Source organism: Desmodus rotundus, chromosome 3 (assembly GCF_022682495.2).
Source record: "Desmodus rotundus isolate HL8 chromosome 3, HLdesRot8A.1, whole genome shotgun sequence".
Lineage (NCBI taxonomy): Eukaryota > Metazoa > Chordata > Mammalia > Chiroptera > Phyllostomidae > Desmodus > Desmodus rotundus.
The window spans coordinates 645,683-673,160 of record NC_071389.1 but is presented as its reverse complement, the minus strand read 5'-3'; the positions used below and the strand labels follow the sequence as shown (position 1 = coordinate 673,160).

General features: G+C 64.5%; 2 protein-coding genes across 5 annotated transcripts in view; one reads left to right on the top strand and one right to left on the bottom strand.

The window, feature by feature from the left end:
* The first annotated feature begins 585 nt into the window (after positions 1 to 585).
* On the top strand, positions 586 to 5,284 carry FAAP20 (FA core complex associated protein 20). The gene is made up of 4 exons (XM_053921226.1): positions 586 to 687; positions 888 to 1,026; positions 1,120 to 1,421; positions 4,230 to 5,284. Exons 1-4 carry the CDS (start codon positions 626 to 628, stop codon positions 4,300 to 4,302), a joined length of 576 nt encoding a protein of 191 aa, XP_053777201.1. The 5' UTR covers positions 586 to 625; the 3' UTR covers positions 4,303 to 5,284.
* Positions 5,285 to 6,968: 1,684 nt separating this feature from the next.
* Positions 6,969 to 27,478, bottom strand: part of PRKCZ (protein kinase C zeta) — a 65,157-nt gene continuing 44,647 nt past the window's right edge. For 3 of the 4 annotated variants that reach the window (XM_053920302.2, XM_053920303.1, XM_053920305.1), the window contains 12 exons: positions 27,303 to 27,384; positions 26,246 to 26,298; positions 24,333 to 24,521; positions 22,196 to 22,293; positions 14,424 to 14,510; positions 12,873 to 13,008; positions 12,607 to 12,694; positions 11,564 to 11,683; positions 10,979 to 11,058; positions 10,589 to 10,678; positions 7,489 to 7,604; positions 6,969 to 7,366 (listed from right to left, as the gene is read on the bottom strand). In XM_053920302.2, coding sequence (XP_053776277.1) covers positions 7,279 to 7,366; positions 7,489 to 7,604; positions 10,589 to 10,678; positions 10,979 to 11,058; positions 11,564 to 11,683; positions 12,607 to 12,694; positions 12,873 to 13,008; positions 14,424 to 14,510; positions 22,196 to 22,293; positions 24,333 to 24,521; positions 26,246 to 26,298; positions 27,303 to 27,384 — 1,227 coding nt within the window. In that variant the 3' untranslated portion in view covers positions 6,969 to 7,278. The remainder of the gene's footprint in view (positions 7,367 to 7,488; positions 7,605 to 10,588; positions 10,679 to 10,978; positions 11,059 to 11,563; positions 11,684 to 12,606; positions 12,695 to 12,872; positions 13,009 to 14,423; positions 14,511 to 22,195; positions 22,294 to 24,332; positions 24,522 to 26,245; positions 26,299 to 27,302; positions 27,385 to 27,478) is intronic. The other variant, XM_053920304.2, reaches the window with a different exon arrangement.

Here is a 27,478-nt window from a genome sequence, read left to right as displayed (position 1 = left end):
CCACCTGGTCTTTGTTGCCTCCCTTCTCCTTTCCGTCTTTAAGGAAACCAAGTTCCGTCCTGTTGTAGGGACACGGTGACGGTCCTGGGAAAGACCGTCGGAGTCTGCCGAGTGGGGTCGAGGCTTGAGTTGTACCAGCCGGACGGTTGGGGGTGGCGGGGCCGGCGCCGATGGGCTCTAACTGGGGTGACCGGGTGGGAGACCTTCCTCCGAGGCCTCTGCAGACCCCGGGCCTGCGGTGACCGCGGGGCGCGGGGCGCGGGGCCCCCCACCCTCTCCGCTGGAAAATGGCTCCTCTGTGGTGGAGGAAGGAATGTTGGCCTCAGTCTCCCCAGAGGTTGGAGTCAGGACACCCTCTGCTCTGATGGCGTCACAACGGTCGGAGGCCTCTTCGAGGCCTGAGGAGCGGCCTTGAGGACCCCGGGGACGCGATCCTGCGCGCAAGGGGGTAAGGTCAGATTGGGTTGGGGTGGGGGTTGGGGTCCTTGCGCCCGTCCGTGGGATCGGGGCGGGGCCAGCGTTTGGACGGGGAGGGACCAGTGTCCGTCGGGGGCGGAGCCAGTGTCGGGGGCGGGGTCGCGGCAACAGGCTGCTCACTTCCGCCGGACGCGCGGGCTCCAGGACGATGGAGGCGGCGCGGAGTTCTCGGCTTCGGCTGAGTCGCCGGCAGCCACCTTCCAGGGGCGGGTGAGGCTGGGGTCTGGAGGGTGGGGGGGATGGGGGGTGTCCCGGTGTCCTCCGCCACGTGCTTCCCACTAGGTCCCTCCAGGCTGCGTTCTTCGCACGCCCCCTCCGGTCTTGCCCTCCTCGGCCTGTGTCCCCCATTCCCAGCGCCGCTGCTGCCCCACGGGTCTTTCCCCGGCTGATATATACCCTCGCTGCTCCAGGCCTCCGAGCCCCCGCCCGGGGTCCCTCCGGGACGCCGACGACGAGCGCGCGCGGTTGTGGGCCGGCCTGCTGCGCGCAGTGCGCGCGGACTTGAACAAGGACGGGGTGCCGCCGCCGCTGCCCGCTTTCTCAGGCCAGGTGGGTGGCCAGGCGCGCGCCGGAGCGGCTGGGGGGCGTGGGGGCCTCCGGGCCGGGGCGCCACTGACGGCGCCCGACCGCCCTGTTTCGCAGGAGCCCAGCCGCGTTCCCGAGCCTGCCGCGTCTCCTGAGGTCTTCACCGTGGGATCCGAAACTTTTTCCTGGATGCCCTTCCCGCCTGCCCCGAGGGGAGGGCGGGGCCCAGGCCGCTCTTATCGGGTGCTCCGCGGGGCCGGCGGGTGCCCAGGGTCCCCCGCCCTGTCCCTGCAAGCAGGCGCCGCGCCCGAGCCCCGCGGGGTCCTCAGCTCCGGGGAGCAGCCAGGGGAGCAGCCAGCGATGGACACAGCTCAGACCCTGCGAAGCTGCCCCATGTGCCAGGTCGACTTCGCTCCCGGGTGAGTGCCCCTGCCCTGGGCCGCTCCCTTCTGTTGCCGCTCGGAGACCCTGGCCAGTTTCGGAAGGCTGAGAGGTGCCTGAGTTTGCCTTTGGCCTTTCAAAGTAACTGCATGCGTCCAAAGTTGGCAGAGGCGGTGACTACAGAGGTTAGCTGGAGGAGACGTGTCTGTGGGTTTGGGGGTCCACCTGCTGGCTGGTCCACCGGCCCAGGGCCGTGTCAGGTTGCTTTCTGGCTAAGGCCCACAGACTCTGCAGCAGGAGGTCGGGGAGCCTCCTCCCACCCTTGCCCAGTTGCCCTGCCCCAGGGCCTGGTGGGCTGAGGCCTCCTCCAGGGCAGGGCCAAGCTGTGGGGTCACTGGGAGGCCCCCAGAGCTTAGCTCCACCAGCACCTTCCCAGGGTGGGCTAGAGGTTTTATAATTGAAGGCTTTTGTGCCTACAGGTGTTTTTTCTATTTTTAAAAGCTCAGTATATATCTTCATCCCTTATTTTAAGTCGGGGGATGGAATCCAACCGTACTAAGAAGTTAAACCACTCAGCTTGTGGGCAGGGGACACAGCTGTGGGGCTCATGGGGCCAGCAAGGTGGGGAGGACCTTGGTTCGGGCACAGCGAATGGGCAGCAGGATTTGGAACCGGGCCTGCTCCAGATCTGCTGTGGCCAGGACTTCCCGGAAGCAAACACACCCCTGGCGGGTGCAGGGCGTGGGCTCCAGAATTAGCAGCTGATGACAAAATACCCTTCAAGCCAGCAACCCAAACGCTCAGAACGAACCCCGCGCCCTCAGACACGAGGTGTCGTTGGGAGACGGAACCCAGCAGAGTCAGAATCGAGGCTCCTCCTGTGTGAGGAGCGCCCCCAAGGGTCCAAGGGTGCCCCCAGCACCCCTGCCCTGCCCCCCGGACTGGTGTGGGCGAGGTGGTGGCTGCCCTCGGGTGGGGCTGCCTGCTGGTGAAGCCCCTGCTGGTCCGGCTTGGCAGGAGGGGCCCTGGGAGTAGCTGGTGGGGCGGGAATTTTCAGGGCGCTTCCAGACCAGGCCTCTCATCTAGATGGGTTTTGGGGTCCTTGTCAGCCACACCCAGGGCTGATTCCCGGGCCCAGTGAAGGGAGGGGAGTGAAGTTGTCAGGGCTCATACCAGTCAGCAGAGGCCCCAGGAGGCCTGAAGGCCCAGACTGGGGGAGGGGCAGGTCCCTGGCCCCCAGGCCTTTGTCTTTGTGTCTTTACAGAAAGGCTCCTGAAGGCAAGGACAGGGAGGAAAGTTCCGGTTTGAGCTTTAAAGCAGTTCAGTGAGTTTGGCAGAGTGCCAGCATTTCCCTGTTGTGGGTGTCCGCACGTCAGGTCCCCGTCTCCTCGTATCTGGGTCTCCGCCTGTTTGCAATGCTGCTAGCTCCTTCTTCCATCTAATTGTAAAGGACAGAGCAAGCTTGGGCCAGAACACATCCCAAGGCCACAGCCACCCCTGGGGAGATGACAGGAACCCCGTGGTGGAAACAAGGCCCCTCCCTGCCACACATGGATGCCCTCAGGCAAGGAGACAGGCCAGCGGCAGGAGAGTGCGGGTGGCACTTGGACACAGGCTCGGGCTGTCGGGCTGGTCCAGGACAAGTCCCGGGAGTGCCTCTGGGAGCTGCGGCCTCCCCTCGGGCGAGAGAGGGACGAGGCGCAGTGGGGCCGGCTTGTCCAGTTTCCTCCAAGCCGCAGCATTCCTGGTCATTCAGAAAGCCTTTCTTCTGCGATGTGACAGACTCAAACCACGTGTGAGGTGCTGTCCCCGTAGGGCCCCCCCCACCCCGCTGCTGAATTCAGGTATTTCGTGGGTTTTCTGATGCCCGTGTCACACGGGGTCGGCAGGTCGGCTCCCCAGGCCAGTTGACGGAAAAGCCTGAGTTGTGGGTCCCCCAACGTGTGGGACTGGAGCTGTTCGAGGCCCCTTGGGCTGCGGGGTGCCCCTGTTCTCGCTCAGGAGCCGCTGGGCGTGTTGTCTGAGCCCCCCCCCCCCCCCCCCGAGCTGTGCTGGCTGTTCATGCCCAGCCCTGGGCATTGCAGCAACGGCGAGGCAGGGGTGTCGTGGCTGGAGATGGACTGGCCGAGACCACGTTCTGTCCCTGGTGATGGCGGTCTGAGGGAGACACCTGAGGGATGCCGCTTGGAGACAGGGTGACCTTGGTCCAGGCCTGAGACTCTCTGGCCACCTTGGAGGCAGCACATGGCGGGGGCTGGTTCTGAGGAAAGGCCAAGTGGCTCCCGGGACTTCAGGACCCACAGGCTGGGGTCTGCAGATACTGAGAAGACCACTAGACGTGGTGTGGCCCCAGTGACCAGCAGGGCACTGGCTGCAGGGCCAGTGCCGTCCCTCCTGGTGGTGCATGGCCCATGCGGCGCAGTGTGGGGAGGTCACTGCAGGTTTGGTGCTGCGACTTGGTGGCTCCCGGGACAGGTCTCTTCATTCTGGCCAGTGAACTAGGCCGGCTGGTCAACATGGCCCTGGATGTGCATCGGCTGGGGGGCCCCTGTTGGCAAGGAAAGGCCGGCTGGGCTGACCAGCAAACCAAGTCCTTGGCCATGGCCATGGGCATCCCTGGAGCCTCGCCAGCCCCAGGACGGGCCCCCGGTGGCCTCTGCGCCCTGCTGCAGGAAGGGCCCCGGTGGCCTGTGGGGAAAGTTGCCAGCAGACCAGCTCTTGGGCTTGGCTTTGAGCAGTTCCGAGAGCTGTGACACGGCCAAGCTGAGTGGGCGCCAGGCCCTGGGGCCCTTCCATGTGGCGACGCTTCCCTCCCCGTGATTGACCCCCTCTCCTCTTCCTCACAGGCTGGCCCAGCTGGACATCGACAACCACCTCACGCAGTGCCTGGCAGGCAGTGTGGAGGACGTGGCGTGGTGAGCCGCCCACAGCAACCCCGCCAGGACCGCTGCCCCTCACCCGGCACGCGAGGGAACTGAAGCTGTCACTGGCCTGTGTGAGCCGCGGCTCAGCAGGGACCCGCTGCCGTCAGAAGAGCGACGGGCCCCTCAGCAGACGCGCTCGGGCCGCTGTGCAGGCGGCTTCACCAGCTGAACTGGGCCTCGGTGCCCCGGTGCCTGTGTTCAGGGGACAGGCTGACTCCACACAGCACACAGTGCATTTCAGTCCCCCCGTGCACTGTCACCACGAGAGGGGGAGACTGGCAAGTGAGTCAGGGTAGCTTCCCCTCAACCACAATTTAAGGGTGGACTTGGGCCCAGCAGCCTCAGCTCTGTCCAGGCTTCCCCTGTGGGGCAGGGAGTCGGGCTGGCTTCCCTGGTCTGCCAGGTTCCAGGAGAGCCGGGCGCTGCCAGTTCAGGCCTGACACCCTTGTCTCCGCCACATGCGCTGCGGCTGGGGGCCCGATGTGAAACCGTAGATGAACCTGCAGGCGTCCCCGAGGTCCTCTCACAATCAGTCCCTGTCAGCCACGGCAACACGTGCAGGGAACTTAAACCCACGTCCCTGAAGGGATGACGCCAACCTGAGAAGGCCGTGCGGCTGGCACGGGGAGAGTCTGGAAAAGGCGATGTCATGGAGGTGGCGGAAGGGTCTGCAGGGGACACGGGGAGGGGACAGGTGGAGCAGATGCTGAGGCAGTGAGGCTGCTCTGCGTCACGGGTCACGGTGGACACGTGTCATCAGACACCTCGTCCAGGCCCACAGGATGGGTGCTGCCAAGGTGCAAGCGGGGACCCTGGCTGACAGTGGCATGCCCGCTGTGCCATGTGCTCCCTCTGTGGGGACGTGGGAAGTGGGGGCAGCTGTGCCCTGTGGGGAGCAGACAGGAAATCCCTGTATCTGCCCCTCAATTTTGCTGTGAACCCAGAGCTGCTCAATAAAATCTGTTTTTAAAAAATGGCTTCAAAACCTGCTTCCTGGAAACACCCACTTTTAAAGAAAATAACACTGAGTGTGTTCATGGGGGTCTCTAACTGGTATGCTGGCACAGAGCAGCCCAGCCATGGCCTGTGGGAGCATTGTCTGCAGGGGGGTCGGGGCCACGGCTCTGCCACTGGAACCAAACCACGCGATAGGGCGACCAGCTGCCGGCAAACACCAGGACTCCCGATCGCAGACCAAGGCCCACATGGCCTCTGCCGCCTTCCCAGGACAGGCGGGTGCATGCAGACCTCCCGTCAACCTTCGGTCACTGTGAGCACAGTGTCACGCACACCCGCCGTGCGCGAGCGGCCAGACTGGCAACACCTGGTGCTGAAGCCGGGTCTCAGCCGGGGCGTACCTGGGCCTGAGGAACAGGACCAAAGACGCTGCCCCTGTGGCCCACGGGGCCGATGACCCACCAGGGCCAAGGGTGGGCTGGGCGGCTCCCGTCACACAGGCTTCTCCCTCCCTGGGCGACACCAGCGCGTCCTGGCTCTGCTCGGCAGTCACGGGTGACGGCACAGGCCAAGGACCGGGCTCCGCTGCTGGACATCCCACGGCGGTGGCAGCCTGCGGGACCCCAGGTGGCTCTCAGACCCCGTGCTCCCAGTCTGGGTCTTCAGGGGCAGGTCTTCCCGGTGGCACTTGGGTCGGTTGGCAGAAACCTCCATGGTCCGTAAAAGCTGCTCTGCAACCTGGGATGGGGGGCGGGGGGGCCCTCAGGGACGGGATCAGAGAGCCCGGCGCTCCTGTCCCAGCACCTGGGGCCCTGATGAGCCTGAGCTGGGCGTGGGGTGCGCTGAGGCCACCAGAGCCGGATGCCCTGCAGCAGCAGCTCCTCTGTTTCTGCCGTTCTCACTGTGGCCTCCTGCCTCAAACACCAGCCACAGGGCAGGGAGCGGCCCCGCCCGCCACAGAGGCGTGGGGGCCGTGGGGGTGCGGGCCGGGGCTGCATGGCGGACGGTCGTGGCCTCGGTGTCTGAGGAGCCCCCACTCTGCCCCAGCTAACTCCTCAGGCACTTGAAAACTGAGGTGACTTACCTCTTTGCAGAAGTCCTTTGTTTCAGCTCTTCGGGCTGTCCCTTTACCGAGGGGGTGACCCGGTGGCACGTTGCCTGTTGCTCAGGTGTCACCAGTGAGCTGTGTCAGGGTGGCGGCGCAGGGCAGGGCTGCGACCCTCGACCGACAGACACGCCCCCCAGACCAGCTGGGGACACAGGACGTGGTGCAGGCGCTTTCGTGTTTTCAGGGACATTGTGAGCAGACGTGGTTTCCGACGTTCTTTCTTTTCTTTGCTGGTCCACCGGTGCTTCGGTGAGCCACGTGTCAGACTCTCCGTGTCCCCCCCACCCCGCCGTGCGCTGGCGGAGACAAGGCGCAGCAGGGGAGGGGCGGACTCCCCGGCTGCTTCCACGCCCAGCATGAAAACCCACGTTAAGTGTCACCAATAGGCACTTACTAGGACTTAGGAAATGTGCCACGTTTGTAAAAACTCCTTGTCACAGGCACTCAGACCCCCGTCCCCAGCCCACCCACCACACTCCACACTGCTCCGCCGCAATGCCGGCAGGCGCCCGGGGGAAAAAGGCAGCAAGGGCGCGTCTACACCGTCGGTACCGCCGCGATGCCGGCAGGCGCCCGGGGGAAAAAGGCAGCAAGGGCGCGTCTACACCATCGGCTTTATTCCCAGGACATTACAGGTAAGTCTCCCGGTGGCGCGGGTCAGTTCCGTTTCTGTGGAGAGTGTGCACCTTCGGAATCGCGGGACCGCGTCTCCCTCGGACGCGGTCACCACGGGGCCTCCGCGACGCAGGCACAAGGAGCAAAGTCCTCCGGCACGAAGCTGCCGTGCGGGCTGCTGGGAGACTGTTCTGCCCCGAGAGGCGCCCTGGCTGCCCGGCGCGGTCTCGGCACAGTGCCCTCCCGGGCATGCGCTCCGTGGGAAGGAGAGTGGGCAGGGCACAGGCCGCCTCACACAGCCTCTTCGGTGGACAGCAGCAGCGGGTTGATGTACTCGAACCCTGCGAACTCGGACTGGTCGATCCTCTTCAGGGCGTCCCTGCAGGCCCAGGCAGGGGATGCGGCTCCAGGGTTGCCCTCCGGGTCTCCCACCACACCCAGCTCCCTTCAGGTCAGGCTTCCCGTGCTGTCCTCCCGCCCCCGCCCCTGCCCGGAGCTCACTCGTCGTCAGGGGTCAGCTGCACGGGCTCACTGGTGAACTGTGTGTCGAAGTTGTCCAGGCCATAGTCGTCCGTGATCTGCGGCTGGAAGGGCGGCAACGCCTGCTTCTTCTCCAGCTGGGGGCACGTGAGAAGTCCCGTCAGTGTCAAGCGCCCTTCAGCAGGCTCACTGACCACGGACAGAGGGTGCCCAACACCGGAGGGCCCTGAGCGCGGCCAAGAAGGCACCAGGCCCACAGACACCCGCCCCTGGGGCCTCAAGTCCCAGCCCAAGACAGAGGCAGCCTGGCTGATACCAAGACGACCCCAGCTGGCATCCCCGTGTGTACGTGGGGGCCCTGAATGGCAGGAACGCCCAGGAACTGGTGGGGACTGGTCAAGAGGGAACACAGGCTCTGCTGAGGAGGCCGGGGAAGGAGACAAGGACGGCATGGGAACAGATCGGTCCTTCCCACGTGAGGCCCCAGGGCTTTAGGGGCATGGCCAGCGTGGCAGCCGGGTCACCAGTGGTGGGGATGCCGGCTGGGCCCGGCGACACCAGGCTCGCAGTGCATCCTGGGTCAAAGGAGTCCGGAATGTCCCCCACACCTGCCACACTCTGAAAACTCCACCAACAGTGAACGTGATGAGAACTAACCGTTGACTGAAGTTATAAAACTGCAAAAAATAAAAATAAAAAACAAAAAAACCCCAACAACAGAGAAAAACGCAGCAGACAGGCACAACAGTGCCCTCAGTCCTGACCAGGGTGGGCTGGGCATTGTCCTGCGAACCGAAAGGTCGTAGGTTCGATTCCCGGTCAGGGCACATGCCTGGGTTTTGGGCCAGGTCCCCGGTGAGGGGTGCACGAGAGACAGCCACAAATTGATGCTTCTCTCCCTCTCTGTCCCTCTTCCTTCCCCTTTCTGTAAAAACAAATAAAATCTTGAAAAAAACAAAGAAGGTGCCAGAAGGGCAGGAGGAGTCCACTGTGTGCCCGGGGCTCCATGCTGGCCTGTGGCAAGTGGGTCTGCTGTGCCAGGCACCCTGAGGGACTGTCAAGGCCCAGGAGGTCACAGCGCGACCGCGGCACACCTGCGCCCCCGCCCCCCGCCCTGCCGAAGACGACGGAAGGAGCTGCACACAACAGGAAGCTTCTTCCTAGCACCCCCAGAGCGCTGAGGGGTGGTCAGAACGCAGTGGATGCAGAGCCGGGGAGCTGGCAGCCAGGACAAGTGAGACCCTTAACCCGCTGGGGACAGGTCTACAGGGCGGCAGTGGGAACCCGGGGACAGGGACCGGCAGGCCCGCCCTGGCCCCAGCGGCAGTGGGGCGGCTCTGGACTGAAAGCCCAGGTCTGTGGACAAGACTGGGCGACTGTGGGCCTCAGGTGGTTTAGACACCAAGTTTCAGGTGCAACGTCCAGGGGCTGATGGAAGGACACCAGGCCTGTGAGGAGCTGCCTGTCGGGTCCACCCCGTTCTCTGAACTCGCTAGGAGAATGCAGCGCATCCCGGTGGAGGGCTAGACGCTGCACGGATGCCTACTGCTTGGGGCAGGGAGCCCCCCAGAAGCCCTGTCACCAGACCAGACCCCTGCAGCTCAGCGCAGACACGCAGGCAGGGCCACGGGGCTGTGCGGCCGAGTTACTGAGATGCTCAGATTGGGGAGCACGTCAGGGAACCCGGGAAACCACCACGGTTCCACACTGCTGGCTACGTGGTGCTGCCCGCACTTGGGGGCCAAGGGGCCCGGTGTAGAGGAGGTGCCTGGCACGGCCGATGGGGGGCGTGAGGCCCGGCCTGAGGAGAGGATGCTCCAGGCCGTCCAGCACCCGGAACGCCCATGGGTACCTGTGAGGGCAGAGGGACCTGGGTCCCCACTTGGTCAGAATGCTTTGCCCTCCGTTTCCACGTCCTTCAGAAGAAACACCCCCTTCACGTCCCCCTGCACTGCACTCTGGCCCAGGCCCCTCTTTACCACATGTGCCCCAGGCCGCTGGCGGGTCCACACCTGTGGATGGCGGCCACCACTGTGGCCAGGCCGTGCAGCTCGGACACCAGCGCCATTCACGCCCAGGCTACTGGCCTGTACCCTGCACCCACAGAAAGTATTCAGACAGGGGTGAGGGGCTCCTCCCGCACCCAAAGACAGGCTGTCAGCAAGGATGCGATGGCCGGACGTGACCAGATGCCACCTTCAGAGGACACGGCCCTGAGGCCCACCAGGATTCCCCTGAGGCCCACGATCTGGTCAGAGCCCATGGCAGCACTGGGGCTGCACTTGGCTGAGCCCTAGACCCACAGGGTCCAAGGTCACAGGCCAGTGTGGGCGCCGGGCTGCACACACGGGATGAGGGACCAGCCGCAGCCCAGTCTCCCCGCCTCCTGCCGCAGGACAGCACAACTGGGAAAACTTGCGGTCAGCTTCCCGGAGCACGCCCGTCCCCCAACCGGGGAGGGGCCTCAGGTTCCACTGTGAAACCACCCGGCTTGGCCTGGCGGCCCCCCAGGGCAAATACAATGCCTGTGCCCCCACTTCCCTCCCCTGGCCAGGGTCCCCGGAGCCCCTAAAACACACAGACGACAGTCCTGTGCACGGCAAGGGGCAGCGATGGGAGGGGCAGCCAATCTGCCCCAGGGCCAGCGTCCTTCACTTCTAGTTCAAGCCCAAGTTCAGCATATATTAAGTAGCTGCATACTCTTCTTTCTTCCCAGACAGTACGTTTTAAGGGGTGCATTTCAGCAACTCCACAGCCGTTTACACGTTTCAAACAAACTCAGTTCCGTTCGTCTCCAACACCAGGAACCGCAGCGCCAAGCGCAAACCGGCCCGAACACCCCGCCTCGCACCAGACAGAGCGCCAGGTTTGGAAAACCAAGCCACAGGAGACCAAGGGGGCCGCCCTTCTCTGGGCGGGTTCCCCACAGGACCCGGCGACCTCAGGGTCACCAAGCAGCACCGTCCCCAGGGTCCGAGCTGGTCCTGTCTCCCTGCTCTGTCACATGTGACCTTCAAACCCCCCACCCGGGGCAGCGCCCGCCGCACCCCTCACGCCGCCCCCCCCCCCCCCCCCCCCCCGGCCCCAGCGGGGCAGGGGCCCGGACTCCGAGGTGCGTTACCAGGTCCCAGTCAATGCTGCGGAAGAATGCGTGAGCCTTGATGTCGGAGAACCCGGTCTGCGGCCGGCAGCCAAGCCTCTCTTTGGGGTCCTAGGGGTCAGAGTTCAGATGAGGACACGTCAGCCAGAGCAGAGAAGGCCCACTCACCGCCACGCTCAGCCCAAGGGGAGGCTGCCCGCCCCCCGCAGATGCACCCCCCAACGCCTCTAGCTTCCTCACGACACACCGCTCTTCGGTGTCACTTCTCCTCGTCCTGGCTGTCGAGCGTGAGCGAGAAGCGACCACACGCACCAGCTGGACTAGGGAGCAGCCTCCCGCCTGCCCTCGGCCCCCACAGAGCCGGAGCCCAGGGGCCCCGACGGATGTCCGTCCCAGCGGCTGCGAGCATACCTTGTTCAAAAACCCTTTTAAGACATGGGAGGCCTTGACCGAGAGGAAGCGGGGGATGCGGATGGGCTTCTCCAGGATCACTGCAAAGGTGGGGTTGACGTGAGACGCTGCGTCCTCACCGCGGCCCCCCATGTCTGCTGTGCTGCAGTGAGGGAGCCTCGGAGGTCGGGGGGAGCAGGGCCCAACCCACAGGAAATCAAAGGAGCTGCCCAGGATCCCAGGTGGACAGCCAGTGTCCCCATATACACGGCACCCCTGCACATGGCCACCAGGGGGCGCCGCGGGGCCAGCCGAGTCCTGGAGGTGGGGCAGGTGCTCTGGGAGCCCTAACAGGGGCTGAAGGGGCAATGCCCTAGCTGAGCTACACTGCCCCCCCTTCCCCCCCTCCCCCCGGGCTGCCCCCGCCAGGCTTCCAGGATACACCTGGCCTGGGTGGGAGGGTTTGTGCTACACCAGGACAAGCGCTTCCCTGGTGACAGGAAACAGCAGTGTGCCCCTGCCTGCGGCTAGCCCGGCCCATTCTTGAGGGCATGGATGGTTCCAGGGGCAGGGACCGGCCTGGGACCCTCCCGGCCACAGCGTCACCTTGGAACAGGTAGTCCTCGGTGTTCATGTCGGGGTTGTCGGTGATGATGTCGAAGGGGGAGCGCCCGGCCATCATCTCGAACATGAGCACGCCCAGTGCCCACCAGTCCACGCTGAAGCCTGCAGGGGGCGCAGCGGTCACGCTGCCACCCCACACTGGCATGTCCCACCTCCCTTGCGCTGGCCACCCTCTGACCTCTGCCCTCTGCTCTGCGGGGGCAGAGGTCTCCTCTAAGGACTCCAAAGCCATTCTGCATTGAGGACACAAACCCTCGACCTGGCTCTGCACCGGTTTCCAGGTTGTCACCGGGCCCTTCGATTCTGTGTGCGGCACTGGCGACCACACAGGCGGGGACACTGAGCCCACCGGCGGGACAGCCGTCCGTTCTTGTCTCCGGCTTGGAGATGCCCTTTTGCTAAGACGCTCCTACGTTTTCTCCTATGCTCACGGTTTTGGTTTCACGTTCCAATACGGCTGGTGTGTCGGGAATGCGTGTCAGTGAGTGGGGGAGCTCCGCCCCAGGGCGGCCAGCTGACCCCGAAGTCTCATCTCCCCCTGTGGCCCAGCAATCCGCTGCCGGTCCTCCTCTGGCCCCCAGGGCCCGAGCATCTGACAGGGCGGGTCCCACCCACCCCTCATTGTAACGGCAAAGGAAATGCTGAGAAGCATCTGATGTCTCCTGGAGATGCCAGCACGCGCATGCCCAGAGCACGCTGTTTCCCAGGCCGAGGAAGAGGGGGCAGAGCACACAGCAGCGTCTGCGGGGTGGCGGGGGTCTCGTCCCCAGTCACGGCAGCACTGCTGACTCGGGACCCTGGTCTGTCCCATGTCCTCTCCCAGAGACACCTGGGACGACAGGGGGGCTGCACGGGCCCAACTAAGGGTGGAGGCACAGGTGCGTGCAGGCCGTGTGGCTCCGGTGTGACTGGGTCGGTGAGCTCCTCTCCCAGGCTGCTGGGGCTGACCCCTCCCCACTCTGCCCTGTGACCTCTGCTGCCTCTGGGGGCAGCACCCCCCTCCTCGGCTGGCATCCCGCGCTCACCGTACTCCTCCCCACGTAGGATTTCTGGGGCGATGTAATTCGGGGTTCCGCAGAAAGTGCTTGTGGTGTCACCGGGGCCCAGGCCTTCCTGCGGGGACAAAGTTGGTTACCGGGAGGGGGACAACTCTGCTGTGATCATGCCGGTGGGACCGTGCGCCTCAGGACGGCAGGACAGGCCTGGGTGGTGAGGGTTCAGTGTCTCTGCCCCGAGCCACGTGGGGTGAGCAGGCTGGGGTGCAGGGGCCGAGACCCGGGAGGCCGCTCGCCTTGCACATGCCGTAGTCCGTGAGCTTGATGTGGCCGTCAGCGTCAAGGAGGACGTTGTCTAGCTTCAGGTCCCGGTAGATGATGCCCCTCTCGTGCAGGAAGTTGAGAGCGATGCAGATCTCTGCGGCATAGAACCTGGGGGACGTCCTGGCGTCAGTGGGCCCAGCGAGGGGCCTGGACGGGCGGCCGCGGGCCCTGCTCTCCCCTCACACGTCCCCGTGCCCCCCCCCCCCCCCCCCCCCCCGCCGCTGACCAGAGCTCGGGGCCCACAGGACCAGGGGAAACGCTCAGCCTGCCAGCTGTCTGGGAAACGCTGATCAAAGCCATAGGGAGACACTGGCCACAAACATACACGCACACACACACACACACACACACCACACAAAACCAAAGCAAAACCACAAGTGTGACAAGCACACAGGGAAACCGGGACCCCGCGCACCGTTGGTGGGAATGTAAACTGGTGCGGCTGCTGTGAAGGACAACATAGAGGTTTCTTTGAAAACAACAGAATCACCCCACGACCCACCATCCCACTGCTGGGTGTGTCCCCAGAGCAATCGAAAGCAGGGTCCCCAAGAAATGGGTGTGCCCCTGCGTGCACAGCGGCACTGCTCACAATCGCCAAGAGCATGGCAACAGCCCAGTGTCCGGGCAGACTGGACACACACGAGCTGGTCCAGCCACACAGGAGCATCGCTCAGCCTTCAAGGAAGCAAGCTGCGACACGCGCTGCAACGTGGACGGGCCCGGAGGACGTCACGCTGAGTGACACGCGCCAGACACAGAAGGACAGACACTGCGCAACTCCACTCAGGAGGTCCCCGGAGGACTCAGACCGGCAGGCGCAGAGGGCAGACGGTGGTGCGGGGGCTGGGGGCGGGGCGGGGTGGGGAGTGCTTCCTGGGGACAGAGGTGCAGTGCGGGAGGACGGAAAGTTCTGGAGGCGGGGGGGGGGGGGGGGGGGGGGGGGGGGGGGGTGCGGCGGCTGCACAACAGTGGGAGTGTGCCTGACGCCCCTGAGCTGTGCCCTTAACAATGGCTGACGTGGTAACTTTTACGAGACGGGTGTTTCACAATTAGAAAGAGTGAGTGATTTACTGACTGCCTTTCCCGACAGGATGGAAGGTGACTCAAAGCCGCATGTGAGTTTTCCTAGTGAGGAAGCGAGGGAAGAGGAAACAGCGGAAAACAGGAAATGGCGAGGGCGCGGCAGCAAGTGCCTGAGGCCGCAGGGGAGCCACACTCAGCCTTTCCTCCCCTCGTCCCCTCAGGGGCCTTTAGTGAGAACCTGCCCCCCCTTTCGGGAACAGAAAAGGCGAAAGCACAGCAGCACCGCCCCACACAGCACCCGCTCCTGCACCCGGGGCTGGAAGCTGCCCCTGCGGGGTCGGGCCCCCCCAAGTTGTCGACCCCGAGCGGCTCTGGGTCGTGTTGCTCGGACAGGAGGGTGCCTGTCTGCCCTGAACCTCGTCTCTGAGAACAGCTCCCTGCTGACCCCCAGAGGGACCCATCCCCACACCCGTCCCTGCCCTGGGGCCCCCGCCCACCTGGCGTGCTCCTCCGGAAGCTTCCGCTGTCTCTGCATGTGGAACATGAGGTCCCCGCCGTTGACATACTCGATGACCAGAAACAACCTGGTGGGACAGAGGGGGCGATGCGGGCCGAGACTGCAGCAGCGCCTGGACCTGCCCGGGGTCACTCGCTGGTGACAGACTGTTCCCTGCCGACAGCCCCCTTTCCTGCCGTGTCAACTCTCCTGAGTGGCGGAAGGAAGAGGTGGCCCAGGTCACCTGACCCACACCCAGGGTCAGCAGGGAAAGCCACCCGGACTGAAGTGGACCCAGAGGCAAAGCCACACGCTGGCCACTGAGGCGCCATCAAGGGGACGCTCGAGACCACTGTCACCCAGTGCTGACCCCAACACTGTAGACCTCGGGAACCCCAACCCTCTACACCCCTGCCCCACCCAGCAGCTGTCTGCCCTCCTTGCATGCGCGTCTGCCTCCGGGCAGGACAGGTAAAGTAGGGCAGGGCCCTGGCCAGAGGCCCACAGTGGGGGGGCCAGCTCTGCAATTGAGGAGATGCCAGGGGCGTGGGCCAGGTGACAGGGGTGATGAGGCCCCAAGAACCACCACTCTGGCTGCCGAGTCTGGGGGGGGGACCCCACGGAGGGGACAGTGGGCAGGTGGAGGAGCGAAGGGGGTGTCCTATCGCCAGAGGGTGGCAGCCAGGAGGGGCCAAGGCGGCCGGTGGGCCGGGCTGCCCCTGCGCAGGCACAGCGTGGAGCCGCAGCCGGGGGTGAGGGCTCAGCACCGACCCGGCCATGACGTCTGCAGAGCCGCGAGGGGCGGCCAGCGTCCTGCGGTTCGCAGACCCGAGGCCTGGCGGTGCCACCAGGTGCGCAGAGGCCCCCCCCCCGCCACCGGCACGTCCCTAGGTGGTCCAGCTCGGGGCCTCTTCCAGAGGAGCTCTTCCCTGCAGTTAACAAGGCTCCACTTTCAAAATTAGATCCACACACAACTTTCCAGAAACGCGGGGTGAGGGCGGCTCTCAGGGTTTCAGGTCACCGGCTCTGTCAGGGGAGTCGGGGTGGGACATGATCCCAGTCCTCGGGCCCACCAGGCTCTGTCCGCACCCGGGGTCTGTCCCCACCTCCAGAGGACACGCTGGGAATGGCCCCGGCAGCCCTGGCCTGGCCACTGGCCTGTCCGTGCACATCCTCGGGGCCCTGACTACTTTAGAGCTGCAGGCGAGAGGCCGAACAAGTGCCCCGCCGCCCCCCCCCCCCCCACCCGGGGAGGAGCCACTGGACGGAGGGCGGTGGTGCGGCCTCAGTGTCAGGCCCTGTTCTAAGCACGCCCCGTGTGTAACCCTGCTGGCCTGGGAAGGGACCTAAGACCTAAACGCCAGTCCAGGGGGCTTTTTGTGGGTTTTTAAAGCATTTATTCAAACACAGGACGGATGTTTTCCCGTCACCACGAGTCCTGTGCCCGGGGAGCCGCTCTCCACAGCCTGCCCCCCGAGACAGGCCTCACCCCAACACGGACCGCCCACTGTGTCAGTGTCCACGGGGACACGGGCAACGCCACCTCCGGGGAAAATAAGCAGACGGTGAGTTCTGAGAAAAACATCACCGCAGTGCCTGAGAAGCCAAAAAAGCCCGGGGGCGTGTGAAAGTCAGCCCTGGGGTGGGGGGAGCAGAGCCACTGCCACCGCGCCAGCGAGAGGCACCACAAACAGTAAAATGGTCAAAATGGGGACACTGAGGCCTGGGGAGGTTGAGTAACTTCCCCGGGGCCACACAGTGTCTGTCTGGGAAGAGCTGACGTCAGACCCACACAGACCCTGCGTCCACTCGCATCCCCACCTCCCTGGGTGGCCGCCCCCAGTGCTGCCCAAGGCGATGGGCTGACCTCGGAGAGACACTCAAGGAGCAAAGCCGCAAGACAAGCTCCCAGACGCAGGATCAGGAAGGACAGGGAGGCGCCCTTGCCCCGAGGGAGACAAATCTGAAACAGGATGGGCAACAGCATAGGTGTGGCCAGATCCCGAGCTGTGGCTCCAGAAGTGGGGGGCACAGGTGAACCAGACAAAGACCGCAGCCCGAGGCAGACTCTCCGGAGGTGGGAGGCTGCCCCGAAACACGTATGGGGCAAGGGGTGCAGCCCAGCCTCAGCTCCGCCATAAAGGATAAATGCTCTAACACCCCCCGCCCCGAATACCCATCAGTGAGGGCAGGGGACCCGGCGAAGCTGGGGTTCAAGGCGGATGCCGGGGCTCTCCGTGGGAAAGAGCGCACAGAACACAAGCCCCAAGCGCTCCTGACTCGTGAGACGCTGCCCGACACCGAAACTGAGAGACTCAAAGAAACTAAAGCCTGGAGACGCTGGAGCAGCTGTGGAAGGACGAGAGGGGGATGTCACTGCCTAGAAATGGTGAACCCACATTCACAAAAACCAGGGGCAGAGGGAGGGGTGCTGCCCCTCAAACACCCCAGGCCCCGCGGTCTCCCAGAGCATCTGCCAACGTGGTATAGAAAGTTCCAGAGAATAAAGGAAGGAAAATTTAAACAGCCAGTGAAGGCCGCACATGGTGGTAGAGGTGGAAGAGGGTACATGGGGGATAAATGGTTACAGAAAACATTACGGTAAGTTGCACAAGAAACCACAGGCGGATCAAACACCAACACCAGTGGGAAAACCCTAAATAAAACGTGCCCACACTGTGAGAGCCACGTGCTTGGACTGGCGTGGCGTCCCCTTCCCCGGGAGCCCAGGCCTGCTCCCCACCAGGAAGTGGCCTCGGGAGGAAGCCCCTGACGTCACCTCCTCCACGAGAAGACCTTGCAGAAAGTTTGGCTCCTGCTGTAAGACAAATGACTCTCAGCAGGTCACCGCCCGCCCTTGGCCTGCCTGGGGCCCCGCCCAGCTGCAGGGCCTGCAGGAGGCACCTCTCAGGCCCAGGGGCATGCAGGAGGACGTGGGTGCGGGGGCCAGCAGGGCCCGGCGCCTCCCTGGCCTGCATCCCTGGGAGACAGGCCCCCTTTCCCTGGATGGACGCAGTGCTGTGGTCACAGGTGGAGGCCCTGGTCTCTGTGCCCCCCTCCCCCCCCCAGCACCCCTCTAGCAGCGAAGGCCAGAGCTGTCCATCTGTCTGCCTCTGTCTGCAACAGAGAGGTGGTGGTTTGGCCTGGCTGTCCCGACACCCGGTCTGGTGCTCGCCGTGCACATGCTGAAGACCCCGCAGGGCACAGGCTTACCCACTGCGTGCGCTGTCGCCCCAGGTGGGGCGGGGACGCACTTGGACAGGGGCACCCCTGGGAGGAGGGCAGCATACAGAACGTCCTCCATGCACACCGGCAAATCACTGCAGAGAGGGCGCCTGAGCCCGGGGTGCCCCGTGGACAGGTTCTGCGAGGGCAGCAGAGAGCTCGCTGATGGCAGAGATGCGCGGGAGAAGCTCAGGACAAACGTCGAGGGAAAACACCGCACGAAGGAAGGACTGAATCCCCCCACGGAGGGCGCCAGCTGGCGGTGTAGGGACATCCATGTTCGAGGCAGGAATCTAAACGTTACGTCCCAATGAGAACCTAGTTTCTCCTTCTCCCTGGAGTGAGACGGTTTGACTCCGAAGTCCACCCTGGTCAATAAGCCCCCCAAACTACAGAAACCCCAAGGCACCAGGCGCCCCGGCGGGACTGCGCCTCCGCTCCGGTGTGCGCGCCACGGCCACGCCCTCCTGCGCCCGGCTCTCGCGGTGTCAGGTCTTGAAAAGAAGCTGCTGCTTATGTGACTTCTGATGGCGTTTACTTCATATTCTTACTTCTTTCTGATGTTACTTAGCAGGTGGCAAAAGCACAGTTCCGGTCCGGTCCAGACAAAAGCAGCCTCGGGCTCCGCTGTCCGGGCCCGGCGACTGGTCCCAGAGAAGCCCCATCCCGGGCAGGGCGTCCCGGCTGCATGAGGCGGCGGCCCCACGGCCTTGTCCCCACGCAGTCGTCCCAGGTCACTGTGCCCTCGTGTGGCCCTTCTGGCCCCAATAACAGGCCCCGTCCTGTCCTGTCCCACAGCAGGCGGCCGCCTCTGGCTCGGGAAGCAACGGTGGAGGCTCAGGGCGAGGAGGCCACGTCCCCACGGGTCCCTCTCGGGCCAGGGCTTTGTGACTCCCGACGGCCCTTGCCTGCTGCCCCTGACGCAGAGAGAAAACCACCCAGAAGCCTCTCCCGGCACCCAGGCCGAGCCATCGCCCACATGGGAGGGCCGCATCTCTGTGACACCCTCGTGGCCAGGTGAGGTGACGGCCAGCCTGAGGGGACCTGCCCCGGACCCAGGCGGCCAGGGTCGTGCTTTCCCCGCTTTAGATGATCGGAAGAAAAGGGCGCAAAATCGGGGCTTCGAGCCTTCCCCAGGTGTCGGGAGAACGAAGGCCAGGGTGGCTGTGCCCACGCAGCCACGCGCCACTCCACGCCTGCCCTGCCCGGGCTCAGCTCCGGGCACAGACTCCCTGCGCTCCAAGGCGCGTTCCCAAGGACAGCAGCACCTGCCGGTCAGGGTCCTGGGTGACGGCCCCCAGGGCCACAGCGCCTTCGCCCGGCCCTACGACAGCCCCGCCAGCACCTCCTCCTGTCACCAGAGTTTGCCAAGGGCCCGCCGGCCCACTCAGCTGGCGCGCCTGCTTCCCTTCTCATGAGCCTGCCCAGGGCCGTCACTGACGCCTCTGCGGCACCTTTGCGGCCTCCACAGGCCGGCACGCGGGCACCCGGTCTCCCCGTGTCCAGCTGAAGGTGAGGGACACGGAGAACAGCACTGGGCTGAGTGGCCACAGACCACGGACCCACAGGGTGACAGGCGCCGAACCTCAGAGGTGGGCTGTCACCTCCGTTCTGCGGTGATGCTGATGTGACTCATGTGGCCCCACAGTGTGGCTGGACGCAGGGGTCGGGGGTGCTGCCGACTAGAGCAATTCCAGCCACAATCTTTGGGCCATCTTCCCAAAACAGCCTGGACTGCAGAGGCCGCACGGGTGTGAAATGCGGCTCTCCGTCACCCCGTGTCCACTCCGCATGAGAGCGCCGCCATGCTGGCTGCTGCCCCCGGCACACGTATGGTGGCACCAGTGCCGACCGGGATGTCACGGGACGCCACGTCGCCCTGAGCACAGGGCACGGCGACGGGACGGGCACTCCTGCACCGGGGAAGAGACGCCCGTCTCTCCCCTTTCAGAGCGAGCCCCTCCAATCGCCAGGCGGGCAGGGAGCTTCGCTGTCCGTCACCAGGTCCCTAGTGGGGGCTGCAGGGGCTCCCGCTCCGGCTCCAGGGTAACCGGGTCCTGGTGCGTCACACACAGTGGCAGCTGCCCGGCCCCAGCAATGGCCACAGCAAACCCTCAGTGACCCCGAGGGGCGAAGGGAAAGCCCTCCCGACGCCTGCAGGGACCCTCAGCCGCCCAGCACAGCCCGGTGCCACCCCTGCCCCTCCCATGACATCATCTGCGTGGGACCCTGGGGGCCGTGCCGGGTAACAGCCACCGGGTGTCCTCCTGAGGGAGCTGCTGGTGGTCGTCTTGCTGGGGCTTGGACAGCGATCGTGAACACAGGGGGCTACCCGACAGGCCTCCCAGCAGCTGGTTACCCCTGCCGTCCCCATCCCAGAGCAGGAAGCTGGGGCACCAGGGGGTGACTGGGGTGAGGTGGCCCAGGCAGGAAGAGGAAGGGCTGCAAGAGGAGCCCTGCCGACCTCAGGAAGAGCCACACGTGGGCAGGACAGGTCCTCCAGTCGGCCGGGGACTCAGATGCCGCCTGCATGTGCCCTTCTGGGACGTTCCTGTGCCGCCTTCCACCGACTGCAGCCACCGTCCAGGCCCGCATGTCAGACACGGGCTGACACACAAGCGCAGCCGGTCGGGGGCGGGGCCCAGCTCCACTGTACGCTGGTCTCGGCCAAGTGCGAGCGAGACCGACCTTGACCCCAAGCGGGTGGGTGGTCATGTCTTTACCAGCCCCTTGCTCACGAGCGGGTCAGTAAATTCCAACAGGTGTTCACTTTACACTTGTACAAAGAACACCAGACAGCACCTTGAAAAACACTGCCGACCCCAGGCCTGCCCATGGGCCCATGTCAGGGGCCAGTGCAACAGGCCGTGCAGCTGGCCCGTGAGGAGTCCACGCTTGTGAGCACACAGGTCAGGGCCGCAGGGGGAGCAGCCTGGACAGACGCCCTGCCTGGCTCGCCCAGGGTCTGGGACCACTAGGTCGTCGCTGAGCAAGCAACTGCAGGTGTGGGTCATACTCCTGGGCGGGGCCTCCCCACTGTGACCGCTGAAGGCTCTAGACGAGGTTTCTAGGCATCAGCTTGAAGCAGCAGCACGGGAAGTGGGCGCCCCACAGAATCAGCTCACGGACGGAAGTTTTCAATGACTTCGATGTGCCCAGAGCCATGAGACTCGGAGGGGACCCTGGGCCTGAGAGCAGAGAGTGCTGCCTTGGGCCAGGGCGAGAGAAGCAAGTTTGTACTATTTATCCCTTTTACATCCCTAAAACGCAGCACAAACCAGAACAAATGCTTTTCAGGGTCCCATGAGGAGGAGTGGGCTTGGGGTGGGCTGCCCTCCCTGGGCAGATTTGGAATCCCAGGCACTGTGGTCAGGGCTAACCTGAGGCCAGAGACAGCGCGCAGGGTGTGGCCAGGAAGACAGTCGCCTTCCCAGAGGGCTCTGGAGCAGAGAGGGGGCAAGGGGAGGACAGGGCCGTCCTGCCAGGTGGCACCGCCGGTTCAGGCAGAGCAGGGACCAGGGTGGAGCCCGGCCACACGGACCTGGCGCCTGATCCCAGAAGCACCCGGGCAGGTCAGCGGAGGAGCTCCGGAGCCGGAGACAGACACTCAGATCCACGTCCTCTAAACACGTCTTAGCTGGCACGTGCGGGGACTGGCAGCCTGGGGACCAGGGACCGGGCACCCCAGCAGGCTGGGGTGGGGTTCAGGCAGGAGAGAGGGGGGAATCTGAGGCACACTCAGAAGGTAGAATCATGAGACCCCGGGAGGGGACCCTGCAGCCTGGGGGGACAGGCACTTTGGATACGTAGGTGGCCAGCCAGTACCAGGGGAACAGGAGGATGAGGGTCAGGGTGAGCTGAGGGTGGGCGAGGAGGTGGGCAAGCCGCGGTGCGAGCCACAGGCGAGACACACAGCTGAGCACCCAGCAGCAGCGCACAAGCTGGGACAGGCCTGCTCGCGAGGCTGGCCCATAGCGGGGCCTCGAGGGGCAAGCGGCTTCCTGCGCAGAGCTGAGCACGCCCAGGAGAACCTCAGCCCTGAGCCCAGCGACATGCTGCGTCCTGTGTGTCCTAGTAAACCCTCGGGGACCCCCGGCCCCAGAACACAGCCGACGACTATGCAAGCAAACAAACTGGGCGAGTTCAACTCCACTGGCCGGAAGTTCCGAACGGAGCGCGTGCTCCCCGCCCCGACCGGGGCTTCCAAAGCTTTCCAGCAGTGGAGTTCGTGGGTGGAGCTGTCAGCATTTACTGATTTGCTCCACGAATCAGCAAGCCCAGACCCGCCTCCCACTCACAGGGTCATTGGACGGACCCAGCGCCGGAACACATGGGATGCTTTCAATAAAGATTTTGTAAACAGGATTAAATAACTTAGGTTCTGATGCGTGAAACTTACTTAATATGACACCAACCAATGAACACGAAGCTAGTTGGACAATCCAAACTCCCACACTTGCCATTGGGAGAGGCCTACAGTTCACGCCAACTCAGCTCCCACGACGTAGTTCAGACCCCCGTGCGCAGAACCCGGGACACCCTCCCTACCTGCTGGCCGTCTGGAAGCAGGAGTGCAAGCCGACCAGGAAGGGGTTGCTGGACGCCTGCTCAAACACGTGCTTCTCCGTCTGCACCCAGTCGATGTCCTGAAACAGAGGCCGGCAAGGTCACCAGGGCCCCAGACCGCTCCTCCAGGGCGTCCTGGGGGAGGAGTCTCTCACCTCCACTGAGGGAGACAACACGGAGAGAACACCCACTCAGGAACACGTCTCCATCACCGTCACCCTCACTGACCGTCACCCCCACCATCAGTTGGCCACCACCGTCACTGTCACCGGCATCATCACGGTCATCCTTCATCGCCATTCCCACCTCCATCACCTGCGGAGTGCTGGCCTATGAGTGGCAGGCATCGTCCCCACTGAAGACCCCAGGAATCCAAGGTTGGAGTCCCACAGGCATCTCCCCAGTCCCACCCCTCCCACAGGGCTGCCCCCCAATCTGTGCCAGAACCCAGGGTGCAGCTCCTCCCGTCCCTCTGTCTGCCAGGAGACCCCTGGGGTGGAACGGCTTCCGTCCCATCTGTCCATGCAGAGGGCCCCTGGCTCCTCCTGTACCCCAGCTCCAGCCACGCCCGTGCAATGGCAGCTGGGTGTTCCGCTCGGCACCTCTCCTGCCAGGCCGGCCTCCGACGGCGCTCCTGACCAGCCCTGCCATCTGTTCTACAAGGGCAGCCGGTCTCCCAGAAGCTCAGGCAGAAGACCCTGCTGGTGGCCAGGATGCCTCCTCCCCTCCCAGGTAGAGATCGAGCCAGGTTCCCCCGCTGACACAGCCGCCTCCTGCCTGCCAGACTGAGACACAGCTCCCGGGATTCGGGTGTGCACACGTCTGCCTGGGGGCTGCCATGCGGGCGGGCGGCCGCCCCGAGCGCCTCACACCCACAGGCCAGGCTCCCGACCACGGGACACCGCTGTCTCTCACACACGCACGCAAACACACGCCCGGCGCCCACTCACCAACTCGGGAGCCACGCCCTTCTCCAGGGACCACCTGGAAGCCCACCTCCGCATCCTGCCCCCTGTGCACAGCACGAGGACTCCGAGATGAACCGAAGCACTAACTCCCCCTAACGCCTTTCCTCTCCAGGGCCCTGTGGACCAGGTCCCACACTCCACACTCACTGTGCAGCTGGCCACTGTGCTGGGAAGGGGTCTGCACCCACGGGCAGGGCCCGTGCACTTGCAGGCTCAGCCCCTCTGCCTCTGGGCCGCAGCAGCAAGGCCACACAGCAGCACAGCCCCCTGGGCACAGCCCTCTCTCTGCTTCTGAGAGACAGGACTGCACGTGGGCCTCAGCACACGGACCCAGGGAGCCCCTGGAAAGGTGCTCAGCATCGCTAGTCACTGTGGCAATGCAGCCAAAGCCACAGTGACAAGCCCCTTCACAGTCACCAGGGCAGCGCTAATCCAAACCCGGAAAACAGCAGGAACTGGACAGGGCACCTGGGAACTGGGACCCCGGCCTGCGGCTGGCGAGGACACAGAGGGTGAGGCTGCTGCGGAATGAAGGCGGTCTGGCAGCTCCTCGGAGTTAAAGGTGGAGCTGCCGGACCACCCGGTGGTTCCACTTCTGCCTGAAGACCCCACAGGACTGAAAACAGGGACTCGCTCAGATAGACACCTGTACACGTGTGCTCACGGCAGCTCTGCTCACAGCAAACAGCCCGACGCAAACGCCCGTCCACAATGCCCGCATCACTCGGCCGTGAACGGGGCGAGGCCCGACCCAGGCTGCCCCGTGGGGGGACCTTGAACACAATGCTCAGTGAGGAGCAGGACACTCGAGGCCACACAGCGTGTGACCGTGTGTGTGTGTGTGTGTGTGTGTGTGTGTGTGTGAGAGAGAGAGAGAGAGAGAGAGAGAGAGAGAGAGAGAGAGGGGCAAACCCTCCAGCACAGAAAGCAGAGCCGGGGTGGCCGGGGCCTGTGGTGGGGAGTGAGGCTGATGGGGACGAGGGCTCCTTCTGGGGGGTGAGAATGCCCGGGCCCTGGAGAGAGGAGACGGCGGCCCAACACTGGGCACGTGTGAGGCACCACTGCCCCGTGCACTTCAGAGCGGCTAGCGCGGCGCCTTGTGCCCCTCACTCCGACCAGGAGAGCAGAGCGGGGCGTGCGCGGCAGCCCACCTCGTCGTCGTGCACCAGCTCCTTCTTCACCACCTTCATGGCGTACACCTGCTCGTTCTTCTTGAGCCGCACCAGGAGCACCTTGGCGTAGCTGCCACGCCCGATGACCCTGATGAGGTCGAAGTCCTGCAGCCCCAGCCCCTGAGAGATTTTGATCCCGTCTATCCCGTCGATGACTGGCTTGAGGTCCTGAGGGGGTGGGGACAGAGGGGACGGAAACGTCTGGACTCAGAGGGGGATGTGGCATCCCCGACAATCTCGACAAAGACTCTGCACCCCCCAGGCCTCGGGGCCACAATCTGCTCACAAGTTACAACTCTGTGTCCTAAAGACCCCCCCACCCCCCACCCAGGATGTAAAGCCAAGAAGGAAGGACTGTGCAGCTTTCAGGAAAAGATTTTATTCATTTATATTTAGAGAGAGAGGAACGGAGGGAGAAAGACAGGAAGAGAAACATCGATGAGTTGCCTCTGGCACGTCCCCAACAGGGGACCTGGCCCGAAACCTGGGCATGCGCCCCGACCCACTGAGCTGCTCCAGCCGGGGCAGGGCAGGGCTGTGCAGCTCTTGAGGGAAGGAGAAAGGCAATCTGATTTAAAATGCAATTGGCTTCCTTCCCACAGATTATGTCTGGCAAGGACCCTGGCGGGGGATGTAGGTGGCACCTGAGTGGCCCTGACTCACTGCAGACAGAGTCCCCAGGTTGAAAATCTCCACGTGACACCTGCCGAGTACTTTGCAAAAGCTGAGGCGGGTGCAGGGGGAGCTGCTGCTCGAGCTCCGGGGACAGAGGCGCACACCAGCTGTGTGAGGACACGCGTGCCCACGCACACACTGTGACTGTGCCTTTACCCCCAGAGCTTCCGCAGACAGAGGTCACACTGACCCCCTCGGCCGGGGAAGGACAGGGAAGGGCTGTGAGGGTCTGCCGGCCAGTTGGGGCACTGATTTATAGAGAGCCCTGCATTTGGTCTTCCTCCCAGATTCGGCACAGGGCTGCCAAACCCTCGGAATTTCCTAAGTGCCGGGAGGTGCCTTTTGTTATGCTAATAAGGTGACTTTTGAAAAGCCCCTGAATCACCTAAGAGGGGGGCCGGTTGCCAGGGAAACAAACCACGCACTTGGAGGGTTGGAACTTCGGTCCCACCCCCGACCTCCAGGGAGTGCAGAGGGGCTGGGGACTGAGCTCTTCTCCAGGGCAGCAGCGGAAGCAACCCTGTCTGTGTGAAGACGCCCCCATAAAACCCCCAAAGCGCAGGGCCCGGGACCTTCCAGGCTGACAAACATGTGGGTGTTCTGGGAGGGCGTGGGCCTCCTGGCCCGGCCCCACCCCCGGGCCCACAGACAGCGCCTACCTCCGGGGTGCCCTAGACAACGGAAAGGCCAGTGAGCCCCCCTCCTGGGCCCCCCACCCCTGGGGCCAGCCTTGCCTGCTGCTCAAAGACCTGAGCCGGTGTTTCGGATGGGGGTCACCTGTGCCGGCCTGCGCCTCCCTGCCCTCGGGGAGCCCCACAGGGTGCTGCTTATCCTCAGGGGAGGTGCTCCGAGCCAGGCCTGTCTCCTGGGCCCCCACGGCCTCAGCCCACGGCCTCAGCCCACGGCAGCACCACCGTGAGAGTTACGCTCTGAGCACCACGTTCTCTCCCCGACACCTGGCAGCGGCTCCCGCTTTGCCAGGTTCGCACACGACCCACTGAGCCATGTGAGACGGCCTCTGTCGTGGACGTCCGCCCTGCCCGCCTCCGCCTGCCGCCTGGGCACCCGCGAGGCCGTGCCCTCGCCCTCGTCCCCGACGAGCGACAACCCGACATCCGACAGTGCAGTTCCTACGACGACCCCACGGTTGCCCCAAAAGCGAGCCCAGGGCTGCTGCAGAGGACCCGGGAGCTCCCAGGAGCGTCCCGCACACTCACCTCAGCATCATCCTTACTGCTGTCGTGTTTCCGGGAGGCAGGGATGTAAGGAACTGAGAACGAGAAAGAGGAAGGGGGTCAGGGGGTTGTCAGGGACAGGCCCCCAGACCGGGACAAGGGGCAGTGCTCATGGCCTAGCCAGGCTGGAGGAAATGCAGCTTCCCGGGCCCCACCCGACCTGCACTGGGGACAAGTTTCCCCAAGGGTTCGTCATCTGGAAGAAACTGCTCATGGAAGATGTTGGTGTCTGCCCTCCTAGTCTTCACTCTCAGAGTGAACGGGTGGACAGGTGGACGGACGGGGGGCAGGTGGTAAGACTGGGACGTGAGGCGGTGAATGGGGAGCTGGTGGATGTGATGGCGGATGGGTGGTCATGTGGATGAGTGGATGGATGGAAGGGTGGGTGGTGGCTGGTGGACAATGGCGGATGGTGGATCGAAAGATTCATAATCGATGAGTGGGTGGGTGGGTGACTGTTGGGCATCTCCTCTGTGTGAGGTGCCATGCTAGGAGCTGTGGGTGCCCTGGGCTCGCTTCCTCCTCCGAGGGCTGCTGGGAGGGACCATGCGTGTCAGGTCGGGCTGGCTCCCGAGGGCCAGGAGTCCAGGGGTGTCAAAATCTCCCCAAGTGCTTCTTAGCATTAAAAAACCAAACTATTCCCATCAGAAAAAATCCTACAAAGCCCCAAGGGCCAGATCCCAGCATCCCTTCCCCTCAGGGGCCGAGGGGCTGCAGCCCACCTGGGGTGGGGCCGGCACGGAGGCTGCTGCACCTAGTGCTTCTCAGAGCCCCTGCGGCCCAGAGGGGAGACCCAGCCCCACTCCCACGGCAGCTGCTCATGGCTCATGGACGTGTGGGCCCTGGAGGAGGCCACTGCCCTGCCCATCTCTGCTCAGGGCTGAGGGGAGGCCCTGCAGAGTGTGTCCCCAGCCCCGCTTCTGGCAGCCACATGTGCTGGCCTCGGCCCCGGGAGAGCAGGCTGGTCCAGGGAGGACTCGGGGTCAGAGCGGGATGGAAGTGGGTGTTCCAGGGCCAGCGGGAGGGGAGCGGCCCTCACCACCATCGGTCTCCTCGGAGGGGAGGTCCGCGTCGTCGTCCTTGTCATCTGCTGCGGGTTCTTGGGAAGGCATGACAGAATCCTGCAGAGAGACGGGGCACTACCGAGTTGCCGGCAGGGCGTCCAGCTTCTGGAGACACGGGGAGACTGTGAAAATCGCCCCCAAGTCGCACGCG